This window comes from Marmota monax, unplaced genomic scaffold, assembly GCF_021218885.2.
Source record: "Marmota monax isolate L192 unplaced genomic scaffold, Marmota_monax_Labrador192_F-V1.1 WCK01_AAM20220418_F8-fsc00001, whole genome shotgun sequence".
Lineage (NCBI taxonomy): Eukaryota > Metazoa > Chordata > Mammalia > Rodentia > Sciuridae > Marmota > Marmota monax.
In genome coordinates, this window is record NW_026693777.1 from 36,893,814 (window position 1) to 36,907,839 (window position 14,026).

Consider the following 14,026-nt stretch of genomic DNA (forward strand, 5'->3'; position numbering starts at 1 on the left):
AGTTGGCTTGGGTAACTGCATGATCTGTTTTTCATCCCTGTCTATATTCAATAGGAAAGAAAAATGTTATAAAATATCATGGCTCCTTCTCCTTCTTCTCATTGTAACAAAAATAACAAACATTTATAATCAGAGGGATTCTATACATATCCTGGCTTTGCCATTCCTGAGTATGTAATCTTAGAATTGACTTAACTTCTTTGAACCTCAGTATTAATTTATAGTAGTGCCTAATACAGTGGCTCCTCGCTACATGTGGTTATTTAATTAAGTCAAATTAAAAACTTGGTTCCTCAGTCATACTAACCACATTTTCAGTTCTTGGAGGCCTCTGTGGTTGGTATTTACCACACAGAATGACAGAAATATGTTTCCTTTATTGCAGAACCTTGCACTGGACCACACTAATCTAAATGGCATTAATGAGAGCTTTCTCATAGACGTATGGAAGGAACTAGGGTGCAAGAAAACTTACCTAAAGAACCTAGCATGATGCTTACTGAGAACAACAATGATATCCTAAAAAATTGTTGGTTTTCTTCCTATTCTACCCTCATCCACCTCTTCTCATCCACCTCTACTTTGTTTTAGTTAAGTCTCCGCCTTCTCTAAATTTTCTACTGACTCCTCTAAATTTAAAAATATTTTTAAATGATAGCTGAATCTTTAGAGTTTGAACTAACTCCCAGAATAGCTTTCTCTTAAAAAGAAAATTAAGAAAGAAAAGTAAAAAAATAACTAGTAATAGCAGGACCCAAGAGGGGTCTAGTTTTACTAATTGAGAAGGAGTGGAGTTATAGGCAGTAATGGGCATAAATAGCTTATTAGATGCCAGGTCTTCATCTCTACCTTTGATAAGGAGCAATTTAACCACAATGAGATGCGTTCTCCACAGACTTTGTGCCTTCTATTGTCGTTATCCAAGTGGGCCAATCATAATATTTTCTTCACTTTTGAAAAGCTCAAAGCCCTTCCGAAACCTGTCCCATGAGAGATAGCTCCCACTTAACCGCTCCTTGTCCCATTAGCTTCACAAGTTCAGTTATAGCCTTTCTTTTTATTTTTAACATTATTTTATTTTGTCATCAACACTAAATCCATTTTCAGCGAACCTTTGAGATTGGTTGGTGGAGTCCAGTCTTAGAAATATTTTCCAGTGGGACCCTAACCAGTAACGTATTAACAACTTTGAATTTGCTTTTTATATTTGTAAGAGTGAGGAAATTTAAAACAAAGCAGCACCTTTCAAGTCTAAGGAACTGACCTAAAAACAGACATGCAAACAAACAACAAAGGGAAAAGAAAATGGTCAGTGCTCTGCTGTCCAGGACCTGTGTTCCTCCCGGGCCAGGCACTGTTTGGGAACAGCCCTTCCCCAAAGGACTAGCATGGCAGTGTCATTATCAGTATGCTTCAGTTGAGGTTTGAGAAAAGAATGAAAAGAAGGTCCAAATTCAAGGATTACTTGTTTTCTGAAATGATTGAGGAGGCTTAAAAAATCACCTTGGAGCTCAGGAAATATAAAGAACAGGGAAAACTCTGTAACCTTCTGCAGTGCCTCCTGAGACCATGCTAGGCTAATTACTCTCCTCAGGTGAAACAGATGGAAAAAACCAACCCAGGAAGCACTGGCCCTGAAACACCCAGAGGGATGCCTTGGAAGATTTTTCTTTGGGACTTAGTTCACTTGTGGCACAATGGGGCAGTGGTCTAGGAAGGCATTGCATTTGTCTGTCCTGGTACACAGTGGAGGGAGCTTACGGGGGTAGGTGTAGGGGATTATTCAGTTTCCAGGTGAGGAAGCTGCAGCACAGGGTGTCTGTGTAACTTGCCCATGGTCAAGCTTCTTACAGGGGCAGAACATGATCTGCGCCCAGGACGGTGCTCTTAGCTCTGCCCAGTGCCCTTGTTTCTTGATCTCTAAATGATCACACACCCTCTGCTCTCCTTTTTTTTCCCAGTTTCATAACATGCCCAGCCTCTCCTCTTCCCTTTTAGACTCTTCTAGTTTGCTCTCAACCCATTTTCATAGAAACGTTGATACCGTCAGGGGGAACCAGTCTTAGAAATATTTACATCGACTATTCAGCAGTAACAACAACAACAACAACAAAAACCCTTAATCACTGAGATTCATTCCTTGAAACAAGCAGGTGCCGCCTGTTTTCTTTTTAACCAATTAGGAGAAACAATTGCAGCTTTTGATAGGCTGTGCAGAGGGGCTAGGTTAGTTGGTGGGGAACTCCATGCCAAGAAGGCAGAAGGAGTGCTGCAAAACTAGGAGGAGTCTGAGGAGGTCACTGGTTTGGTCCCATCACAGTCCTGTGCATCAAGTAGAAGCAGAGTGTCCTCTCCATTTCAAAGATGTGGAAAATGGGCCTGTGGAGGATGCTGCTGAGGAAGAGGGTAGGATCACAGGGCCTATTGGAGGGTGGCGTGATGAGAGGAGTGGGAGATGGGAAGCCTCGTTCCCCATGGAGATGCTGCACTTGAACAGGACGGCAGGCTCAGCACTCTCCTGACTTTAACTATGTTCATCTTTAAAATAAGGTCCAACTAGATGATTTCTAATATTTCTAAAGACCCAGTCAGCTTCCCAACAATTCATTTCTACCCAAATTCTTCCATAATTTTATGTCTTTTGTATGACACCTCAACCAATCAAAAGATTTTTTTTAAAAAATATTTTTTAGTTGTAGACAGACACAAACCTTTATTTTATTTATTTTTATGTGTTGCTGAGGATTGAATCCAGGGCCTCACACGTGCCAGGCAAGCGCTCTACTACTGAGCCACAACCCCGGCCCTCAATAGGTTTTTTTTGGATAATCCTGACATCATAATTTCCTCAGCCCTTCCCTTTTATACCAGACATCGTTCGTTAAGTTGAAATATATTTCTGAACAACAAGAACAAAAGTCCATCTTTACCCGTGATCCTATTCCTCCTATTCATAGTGTACTTATTTTACCCAATCCCTTGCTCTGAAAATTTTCCCCATACCCTTTTTAAAAAAATTTTTAATATTTATTTTTTAGTTATAACTGGACACAATATCTTTATTTTATTTATTTTTATGTGGTGTTGAGGATCAAACCCAGGGCCTCGCACATGCTAGACCAGCGCTCTACTGCTGAGCTACAACCTCAGCCCCTCCCCACATACTTTCTACACTCTTATTTACCCTTACTAATTCTAATTCCACTTTCTACTTGTTTCAAGCAATTGCTACATGAACCTATTCAAATAATTTTGAGAGGTTAGAAGCAATTAATCATTAAAATCAGTCCCAGAGCTTGAAATAAACTGGACAAGGAGAAACAGGACAATTAGCCTGACAGTGGAAGCAATCTCCTTTGCCTTTCTGGGGGCTCTTTGAGATTGTGGAGTAAATAAATCTAACTTGAAAAACATGGGAAAGGGCTCCATAGAGGATGGGGGCCTTCAGAAGTTTTCTTTCTAGGCAGTGTACAACTTGCACAAAGTGATATAAAAATAGTTTTTAATGCTGATTTCTTTAATACGTGAAGGTCACAGAGCTACGCACTACAGCCTGTAGGTGGTGATGTGCCTTCTGTTGTAGTTCTTTCATTCTTATCTCAACAGTATCCACTGGCTGGATTGATGCCCATATGTTGTCCTGAAGTAGAACTAATTCCAGCTTCTATCTAGTTGAGAGGATGGTGAAATGGTAGGAGGGTTCACTGGTAGGACATTCTCCCCACAAATATTATGTGCAGATTTAAAAAAATTTTTTTAGTTGTAGATGGACATGATACCTTTATTTTTATTTATTTATTTTTATGTGGTGCTGAGACTCAAACCCAGTGCCTCACATGTACGAGGCAAGGGCTCTGCCACTGAGCCACATCCCCAGCCCCCTATGTTCAGATTTTAAATAGGAACTCTCTAACAAATAGTTATGAAGAGTATCATGTGGATCAAATGCTGCTTAGTTATATTTTTTTAAAGAGAGGAGAGAGAGAGAGAGAGAATTCGTATTTTATTTATTTATTTTTTAGTTTTCGGTGGACACAACATCTTTGTTTGTGTGTGGTGCTGAGGATCGAACCCGGGCCGCACGCATGCCAGGCGAGCGCGCTACCACTTGAGCCACATCCCCAGCCCCTGCTTAGTTATTTATCCTATATACTGACTCAGTTGCCTGAGGTGGACCATTTTCATTTGGCCTTTTGCACCGATGTGGCTATTAGACAGTTTATGTGTCTCATTACAACTCAAAGAGAACCAGTTGAGGTTATAGTGGGTTGTAAAGAATGAAAGTCTTGGCTTCCACTGGTTTTGTGTAGCAGGTGCTTCCCAAGTATTTATCACAATGTGATATGACACTGAGATAAATAATGTCCAAGAAAGGTGATTATCTCCACTCCTGGAAGTATTTAAACTTTAAATAGACTCATTTTTCAAGACCAACCCACTTAGATCATATTTGTGAGTTGCTTATTTGAATATTATAGTCCGAAACACTTTTCAAATCCCAGAATGTCTTCTGGTCATGAGAACTAGTGGCCTGGAAGAGTAAGTATTCTGATTTCCGAATTACCAGGCTTCTGCTCTTCACTCCTCCTCATATTTAAATGGTCACTGCTTGCTTTCATTCAAAATTGTTTCAGCTCAGCTGCTGCTATTCAGACTGAGTCCTGGGTATAGAGTACTTGGCTACCTTTTCTGAGCAAAGAATTTCCTCTTTCTTGGCTGATGTCCCTCCCAACTACACATTTCATGATGGTGGCAGGGTGGAGTGTCTTCATCTCTGTACACCAGACCTAATTGGTGCTCATTAATGACACTGGATGAGTGAGTCTTTGCAATTGAAGTTGTGCTTCATAAATGAAGGGAATAGTAGGAGGAAGCTGGAAAAGCTCTTGATGTGCTCAATTCCAGCAGATTCTATCTTGTCTATGGCCAATAAACAAACCTGCTAGGTGTTACTGGAGTTTTTGCTTGATTTTTTTCCCCCTAAGAAGCATCTCTAGACTTCTTCTGAACTAATAGCATAATGGGCATCCTCAGGGTAAGTTTTCATGAACTCATTTATACTTTGGTGTCATCCTGGAGGAGAAGTGCATCTTGCATCTTACAGTCCACCAACAAGCTGGACTGAAGCCCCTCTGTACTTCAAGTCTCAGCTGTGTGTGGCATCCTATGAGGGCAGGAAGTGTAGCCCTGGGCTGTAGAGGAGTGGTTAAGAATATGGATTCTAGAACCTGTCTGTCTGGATTCAGATTCTAGTCCTACCATTCTGTGGGTCTCTAAACATGTGCAAGCTGTTTAATATTTCTGTGCCTCAATTTCCTAGCAGGAAGAGAATAATAATACTGACTTTATATAGTTGAGATTTATATCAAATGGTTAATGTATGTGGAGCACCAAAACCAGCTTGGAACATAGTAAATATTCAAATGTTAGGTATTATTTACATTATTCCCCATTCACTAGCTTAGTTAGTTACCTTCTTTTGGTTTTGGTTTTATTTATTTAATTTAATTTTTTAATTCTTGGTTTCTTAACTTTTAAAATGAGCCTCAAAACACTTTACATACTTAGGGCCAAAGAAAAATTTCCTTGGACCAAAGACTTGCCCCACTTTTCATGAAATTGGTGGGTATTGAGAGGATGCTGAACCTTATAATTTCAGTTCCACAGTGTGGAAGAACTAACACACCCTTCCAGTTTAGGTCCTATTTTTGTCTGTTGAGGGGCCTGGAAACTTATTCTGGAAATCAGTCATTAGTTGTGTTGCAGAAAATGAAAGGTTCTCACCAAGTATATGTGGTGTCTCCACCCCTCACCCATCTTTGCATATGTATCTCTTAAGAAGAATGATCTATGATCTGGTGAGATAATTCTTTCTCATAATCTTGAAGAAGCAGAAGTCTGACTTTTATCAATAGGCATTTCCTCTAGACAGCAAGCTTGTGCTGAGACTTAAATGACACCATTGATTTTTTTTTCCTCTAGTGTCCTGGTGGTTTTTGATTTAACTTTTACTTCAGTTAATAATCCCCAAATAAGTTAGAATCAGATGCAAAGAGGAAAGTACCCATTTAGACACAAGATCAAATCAAGGTTTAGAAGGTGTTGGTGGGTTATAATGATATGTACCTTTTTTTTTTTCAAATTTGTGTGAGGGTTCCTTTTGAATACATTGGAAAAAAAAACATTGTTGCAATCAGAATTTCTCAGTATTAATGAGCATTATCTTTAGTATTAGAGAATATGACTCAAGTTATCCAAGGGTGACTTGCAGCCATTCCCCACTTCAGATAAAGCAAGACTGTCATTTTGCTGGTTGCTATGGCTTCTGTTTTGCAGAAGAAATTGCTGTTTGTGTTTAATACTTGGCTGCAATCTTCTTGGAGGTTTGCTCAAAGAGAGTTGGCAATATCCGTTAAGCCAGTTTGACTCTTCTCTCAATCCAGCACAGTGCCCTGTCCATTCCAGCGGCTCACTATGTGTCTGCTCACTGAACTAGATTTGAAAAACATTGAGACTTTCAGGTACAACAGGAAGGTGCCCCAAGAGGCAGGTAGGCAGCTAGGAAACAGTGCTTCAATTTTCCCCCTGTCCTTAAGTTGCCAGGTTCCCAGCATGTAACAGAGTGGTAGATATTACATTAAACTGATGTTTAGAGGTTGTTTTGTGTGTCTTTTTTTTTTTTTTTTAAGGCAAAATGGGTCTATGGTAGACACCTGACAAAGGCTTCAGATGTTTTGCCCACTAGGGGAATGTGGATCCTCAGGGATCTTTGATGAATTACTTTGCCTAACAAGGCAGAGCATGTGTTTCATTGTGCTGTGTGCCAGATTTGTTTAGGTGATTGGAGCACTAAAGCAGAGAGGGATGCTCTGCCTTCTTCTGCTACCAGGATTCCTAAGGAAGCCAGGAAGTCAAAGCTTGATGTTGGCACAGGAGCGCAGCTAGTAATTATTCCTGCTGAGCTGTTTACTCTGCCACCTAATGGTTGACAGACACTGGGTGTGGTGGGCGTACTTTCCTAAGTACCTGTTTGTAGAACTCGGGCAGCTAGGGCAGAGCTAAAACAGCAGTAATTTGAAACCAGTAGTGTTGGTTTTCCTACTCCAGCCAGCAGCTGAAATCTGCATTCCAGATGCAACCTGCGAGAAGCGGAAGAAAGCATTAAAAAAAAAAAAAAAAAAAAAAAGACTTCAAGGGCAGTAAATTGACTGCTTTGAAAGTTCTGGGTACTTTAAGATGATCTTTACTTTTTCCCTTTTGATTAGGGCTGGTAAGTGGCTGTTGATGTGGGTGCCCTACTAGTGTAGTTGTTGTTTTGGCTTGGCGGGCCCAGGCCTCTAATCATTTTCCAGATGGAAAAGAGGGCTCATGTAAGGAGTAGTTCAAACATTTTCTGCTGATTCACTTCTGAATCCCTTAGGCTGCTCCAGGGGGTGGTTTAGGACTGTCAAGATCAGCTTGCCGCCTCAGCACTTTCAGGAACCTCAACTTGCTCACCAATGAGGAAGTTGAATGCAACCAGGAGAACCGCAGGCACTGGGGCGGAGCTCCTCCTGAAGTCCTGACTGGGACTACGGGGCAGGCTGACTTTCCTATGACAAAAAGTCTTTTGTCCAGGGGAATAAATACGGAAGTCCAAGAAGAGCAGCCTCCTGTCCGCGTGTAGTAAAGGTGCGTAGCCTCAGCTGCTCCTGGGCATAGAGCTCCACAGGCTTTTTACGGTTGCCCCGAGCACGCCTCCGTCATCGAGTAAACCGGAAGGGAGGGCACAGTGACCCGAGGGAGACCAAGTGTATTCTCTGAGCGGCTGAGAGCCTGGCTCCCTCCCGGGTCCTGTTGCTCCCTGCCCTGTAATTTCAGGGCAGATGGAATGGATAAATTGAGAGAACACAGCGAGGGTAGCACAAGTCAGAACTTCCTCTAAGGGCCTGTGGAGACATGGAGGAGGTTGGGAACTCTCTAAATGGCAGTGATGTGTCGGAACCAGAAAAATCCGAAGCTGGACTTGAAATGGCTCAGTCGATCCTGAGTAAGTTTTCTATGAAATCCCTCTTTGGATTTACAAACAAGTTGGAATCTGTGAAGCCTGAAGAGGAGGATGCTGTGCTGAAAGCATTCCGCAGTTTAGATGTGGATCCCACACCTCAGCAGGATGATCCCAGCAAAGGCTCAGATGAGCTGGAGGCAGAGGCTCAGGTGCCACCTGATCTAAGAAGTGAAGGGAAGACTGAAAGCGTGGAGAGAGAATCGGAGGGAAGTCAGGGAAAAGCAGAAGCAGGGAGTTCTCTCCGTGGTCAAGAGCTTCTTCCACTTGCTACTTTGAATGTGGGCAGAGATGATGTCATCTGTGTCCGTGGGACCCTTGTGCATACCACCAGTGATTCTGACTCTGATGATGGAGGCCAAGAGCCAGAAGAGGGAAGCAGCACCAATGACCCAAAATCCTTTAGTGTTAACTTATCTGAGCCATCTCAGGAGCCCAAAGAAAACCCAGGAGGTTCTAGAGAAAATGCTAGCACTGGGGAAATGGATGATGCAGAGCTCTGTGCAGAAAATCCTCAAAGGAGTCCATCTGAGATAAGCAGCAAATTGGAACCTGGCGATGATGGCCTTCAGACAGAGCATAGCCCCAGCCAAGGCCAGGCTGGAGAAGAAGGGTCCCAAGTCCCACCTGTAGCAACAGGCAAGAACTCGAGCGGCGATGTCACTGCAAGTGTCTCTCTCAAAGGAGAAGTCCCTGGAGAGAAGTCGTTCCAGCTTCCAGCTTTTTTCAGTGGGCTTCGTGTACTGAAGAAAGGAGCCACAGCAGAAGGAGAGGAGACCATCACTGAAATTAAACCAAAGGATGGGGACCTGGCTTTGCTCAAGTTGACCCAGCCTGTTCAGAAGTCTCTGGTGCAGACAGGGCCACAGACTGTGAAGAGCAGGGAGAGAGCAAGTGATCCGAAGGCCACTCCCACTCTCCTGGAGCAGCTCTCTCAGCTACTCAACATTGACATGCCCAAAACTGAACTAAAGGGAGCAGACCCCAAGTCGCCTGGGGGAGGAGATATGGGCTGTAGTGCTGATCAGGAGAGCCAGAGGGACTCTGAAGATGTCCAAACCCAGAGTGGCGAGGTCAAGCCAAAACCACCAGAGACTGCTCTGGAGGCCTTTAAAGCCTTATTCATCCGTCCCCCCAAAAAGGGGACTACGGCTGACACCTCTGAGCTGGAAGCTCTCAAGCGCAAGATGAAACATGAAAAGGAGTCACTAAGAGCTGTGTTTGAACGGTCCAAGTCCAAACCAGCAGACAGCCCGTCTGATTCCAAAAGCGTATGTAGAGTTTGGTTTTGCATTTTATCATAAAACGTGATGCCACATTATTTGTTTTCAGGTTTGCCAACAAAGCGAATTCCAGTTGCCTATCGTTAGTGTTCTTGCGTGGGTGAAAAATGATTTTAATGAAATCAAATCATCCTTGTAAAGAGTATTGAGTTGGAGAGGAGTGCTTTTCTTTCTTTCGCATATTTCTTGGAGTGTAATAAGAGGAATATATGTAGAGATGTGTGAGTAGGAAGGGGGAAACCCTTGCTCTGAGTTTAAACATCAATAGTAAATACTTATAAAGATTTAGCATCATGGGAAGCGATGCATATGGAGGTATAGCCTGCGTTTATAGGGATTTCCTCACTGCTTAATTACCCCTCTGTGAAAACTATGATTTCCTTTGAAAGTCTGCCATTTAGCAAAATATGTGTTTCTGATGTAATTGAAATGTTCCATTTGGCTGTGGGGCTTCCTGATTGAGCACTGAATTTAGAGTGAGAACTGGGTTTTAATTCTAACTCTGCCATTTACGGGCTGGATGACCCTGATAATTTCTGAGTCTCAATCTCCTTATGTGCAAAATAAGGAAAATAACCCTTACTTTATGTGGTTATCATGAAGATTAAATTAAGCTCTGCATAAAATGTATCTAATTCATGAAAACAGTTATTCAAAGAAAAAAACTTCAGATAATGTATGTATAAAGACTAGGAAGCACCTGTCTGGTGGATATTAAATGTTCATAAAAACAATTAATAGAATTTATTGCTTAAGATCAATTCAGAATGTGATTACCAATCCCTCCTGTATATTTACTATGCTCTTTTGAATAAAAAATTCAAGTCATTAGAAAAATGTTCTCAGGTTGTGGTTAGAAACTAAACAAAAAATAGCATTCTTATAGATGTAAAAATCAATTCCTATAAAAATAACTTGAATGTGAAGGCAATTTCATTCATTTTTTTAATAGGAAAGAAAGAAGTAAGCAGTGTGGAATACATAAAGAAGCGTGTCTTGGCCTGTGCTAATGTTCATGGAAAATGCAAAATTAATCCTTATTAGTCCTGGAGTTGTTTGGAATATGATTGTAAACAGTCCTATAAATGTACTAAAATACAGTACATTTGTGTCTGTTTCTTCAACTCAAAGTTTATTTGTGCTTTTAAAAAATAGCCATAAAAAAGATAATAAGGGTTGTGTAGTACTTTGCCTTAAGTCTTTTTGGTTGGTTTTTAATTTTCACCCCAACTGATCATTTATACTTCTGGAAAAGAGTTGTACCTTAGTAGGATGTCTCGACTGTAATGAATGAAAGCAGTGTGCATCTGGCCATTAAAATTAATATTAGAATTAGTGTTAGCATGTTTGTTTTCAATAATTAATGGGCTCTAGCCACATTTCATTTTACTGATTTTTTTTTTTTTTTTTTTTGCCTACTTTTCAACAGCCTGACCAGAGCCCTACAGAGCAGGACGACAGGACTCCTGGCAGACTCCAAGCTGTCTGGCCACCCCCAAAGACAAAAGACACAGAAGAAAAAGTGGGACTGAAGTACACTGAAGCAGGTAATGTGAAAGGAAGTCAGGCACCCAGGAACAAATCTCTTCCTACAATAGCTTTTAACACTAGTTCAGTAGACTCTCAGGATTTGGGGTTTTGTTTCATTATAAAATGTAATGCTGAATGCTTCTCTTTGGTTCTGCTGTTAAAGAAAACCTCTTTGAACATTTACTGCTAGTGAGATGAAAGGTGAATGCTGTGGAATGAATGGAAAAGGGGCACGTGTGTCAAGTAGGAGAGTCTTTGGGGAGTGAATGGAGAAGGTAGATTGCACATTCCTTGGGAAGCAGCAGGTGGCTGGTGCTCATATAATGTATGAGTGGGCAGTGTTGTTGGAAGATGCAGAGTATGGTTCTCCAGAGCTGTAATCTGATTTCTTGTTTGTCTCTGAGTAATGCTTTTGAGATAAAGGCACCTTGTGCAGAGTGAATGTACAGATACCGTATCAGTTACTAGTTCACTTTCGTTAAACAAAGATTTATTTAATGCATGGCCAATTTTAAAGCAATCTAACTCTCTGGAAAACTTCCCAGGAAATTTTCTTGGGTCTATTTAAATGGAATAGGATCTAGATATTTTTATTCTTTAACTGAAGAGTTACAGATGGATATGTTTTAATATATCCATCCAGTGTGTGTGTATCTCTGATGAAACCTCTTTGCCTTCTTCCTGATACTTGGGGATTACCTATTGAAGGAGTCCAGGGACTGTCACTCCAAAATGTGGTGCCCTGGTACACTGTAATTTTACTTTAAAGGAACTTAAAAAGTAGCAGATGCACTAGGCACAGTGACTTGAGAGGCTGAGGCAAGAGGATCACAAACTTGAGACTAACCTCAGCGACTTAGTGAGGCCTTAAGCAACTTAGTGAGGTCCTGTCTCAAAAATATCAAAATAAAAAATAAGAAAAGGGGCTGGAGTGTAGCTCTATGGGTAAGCACCGTGGGATTCGGTCCCTAGTACACCCCCCTCCCAAAACAACAATAACAACAACAACAAAAATCAGCAGATGCTAGAAGAGATGTTACTGTGATACCTCCTTATCTGTTTAAAGTCTGTATCCACTAAGGAAGAAAGCAATCACCTCTGGGGTTTTTGCTGAGTTTTCTTTTAACTAAACTCATATGGCAGGAAAAAAGACCAAAGACTGTTAACATACCTAGGTGGACTTTTGCTGAACATCATTGTCTTCTATTTCAACCCCAGTCAGTATTGGTGTGGGGAGGGAACTAAGATTCTTTTGTAAAGAGGATCATTTGCAATTCTTTACCTACTCTAGGGACCCAATGACTTTGTCCCAATCTACCAGATGTTTTCTCAGGCTCTCAGAGGTCCCTAGAAATCATGTACTATTCCTCTAAAAATTGACTAAATTTCCCATTTCCCCTCCCCCTATGAAATAAAAATGCATAGGCTTCAGAACCTGCTGGGCTGTGGGCTCATTGCCATCACATGCACAGTAAGACTGTGCTTTTCTCCCATCTCATCCATTTACTGTCAGTTCATTCTAGTGACCCTTTAGAGGGTAAAGGAAGCCTTTCTTTTCATCTCTACACTGTATATGACTTACATTTTGTTGGTTGTCTTACGTAGATGTGTATATTAAGATCATTATACATAGTTATAGAAAAATATTTTTTGTAAGTGGATCAATATCTGGGTGGTTCAGTAGGTTTTTCTCTTAATATCAAATATCTTTAGTGCTTGAGAGCATACTGGCAGGTGAATCTTCAAGTCATTTCTAACCTCTACTGTAAGTAACAACTGCAGACTTGTGATTCTTAGCATTTTATTTTTCTGTAGTGCTTCTTGTATAGAATGAAAAGTTCCAATATCTTCAGTGAAAGTATACATAGCCATTTCAGCTGGCCTGCACATCTATGGTTTTCTAGACTTGGACTATTATGAGTACAATATTGAAGCACCTGCCACGTTCTTTTTTGTCATCATGTGGCACAATGTGATGTACCAAGGTTTCTCTAATAAAAACAAAACCCAGGCGTTGTAGTTGTAGCTCAGTAGAAGAGCACTTGCCTGACATATGTGAGGCACTGGGTTTGATCCTCAGCACCACATGAAAACAAAAGGTATTGTGTAAAACAAAACAAAACAAAAATTCAGAATACCATGAGCTCTCATTCCTACTTTATGTTGTTGGTTTTAGTCTTTTACAGTTTTGTCCCAAACAGTGTGGCAGTCTTGCTTGTGATAATGGGCATTTGTTGAGTAGAAAAGGAAATAAATACCACAATTTTTTAAATTAATTTTTAATTTGTTTTAATTAGTTAGACATGACAGTAGAATTCATTTATGTACTAGATATACATAGATGGGATATAATTTCTCATTTTTCTGAATGTACGGGTTGTAGAATCATATTGGTCATGCAGACACATATCTACATAAAGGATAATGTCTGTTTCATTCTACTGTCTTTCTTATCCATACATCCTCTCCCCTTCCCTCCCATTACTTCCCTCTACCTAATCTAAGGTAACACTATTCTTCTCTAGTGCCCCCTGCCATATTGTGAATTAGCATCTACATATTATAGAAAATATTTGGTCTTTGTTTTTTGAGGATTGGCTTATTTCGCTCAGCATGATATTGTGCAACTCCATCCATATACTGGCAAATGCCATAATTTCACTCTTCTTTAAAGTGAGTAATATTCCATTGAGGATGTATATCACATTTTCTTTATCCATTAATCTATTGAAGGACACCTAGGTTGGTTCAATAGTTTAGCTATTGTGAATTGAGGTGCTATAAACATTGATATGGCTGTGTTACTGAAGTATGCTGATTTTAAGTCCTTTGGGTATAAAGTGAGAAGTGGGATAGCTGGGTCAAGGTGGTTCTATTCCCAGTTTTCTAAGGAATCTTTCCATAGTGGTTGCACCAATTTGCAAGTCCTACCAGCAATGTATGAGTGTGTACCTTTTCCTCACCTCCATTTATTGTTCCTGTATTCTTGATGATTGCCATTCTGACAAGAGTGAGATTAAATCTTAAAGTAGTTTGAATTTGCATTTCTCTAATTGCTAGAGATATTGAACACGTTTTCATATATTTGTTGATAGATTGTATTTCTTCTTCTGTTGAAGTGTCTGTTAGTTCCTTAGCCCATTTGTTGATTGGGTTATTTGTTTTTTTG

The 14,026-nt window shown here is 40.6% G+C and overlaps 1 protein-coding gene across 6 annotated transcripts in view; it reads left to right on the plus strand.

Moving 5' to 3' along the window:
• Positions 1–14,026, plus strand: part of Fmn1 (formin 1) — a 401,580-nt gene that overhangs the window by 112,503 nt on the left and 275,051 nt on the right. For 4 of the 6 annotated variants that reach the window (XM_058584664.1, XM_058584667.1, XM_046461452.2 and 1 more), the window contains one exon: positions 10,757–10,874. The exons of 1 other annotated variant lie outside the window; for it this stretch is intronic. In XM_058584664.1, the coding sequence (XP_058440647.1) occupies positions 10,757–10,874 (118 nt within the window). Of the gene's footprint in view, positions 1–7,356; positions 9,316–10,756; positions 10,875–14,026 lie in introns of those variants that run through there. One more of the 6 variants, XM_046461451.2, reaches the window with a different exon arrangement.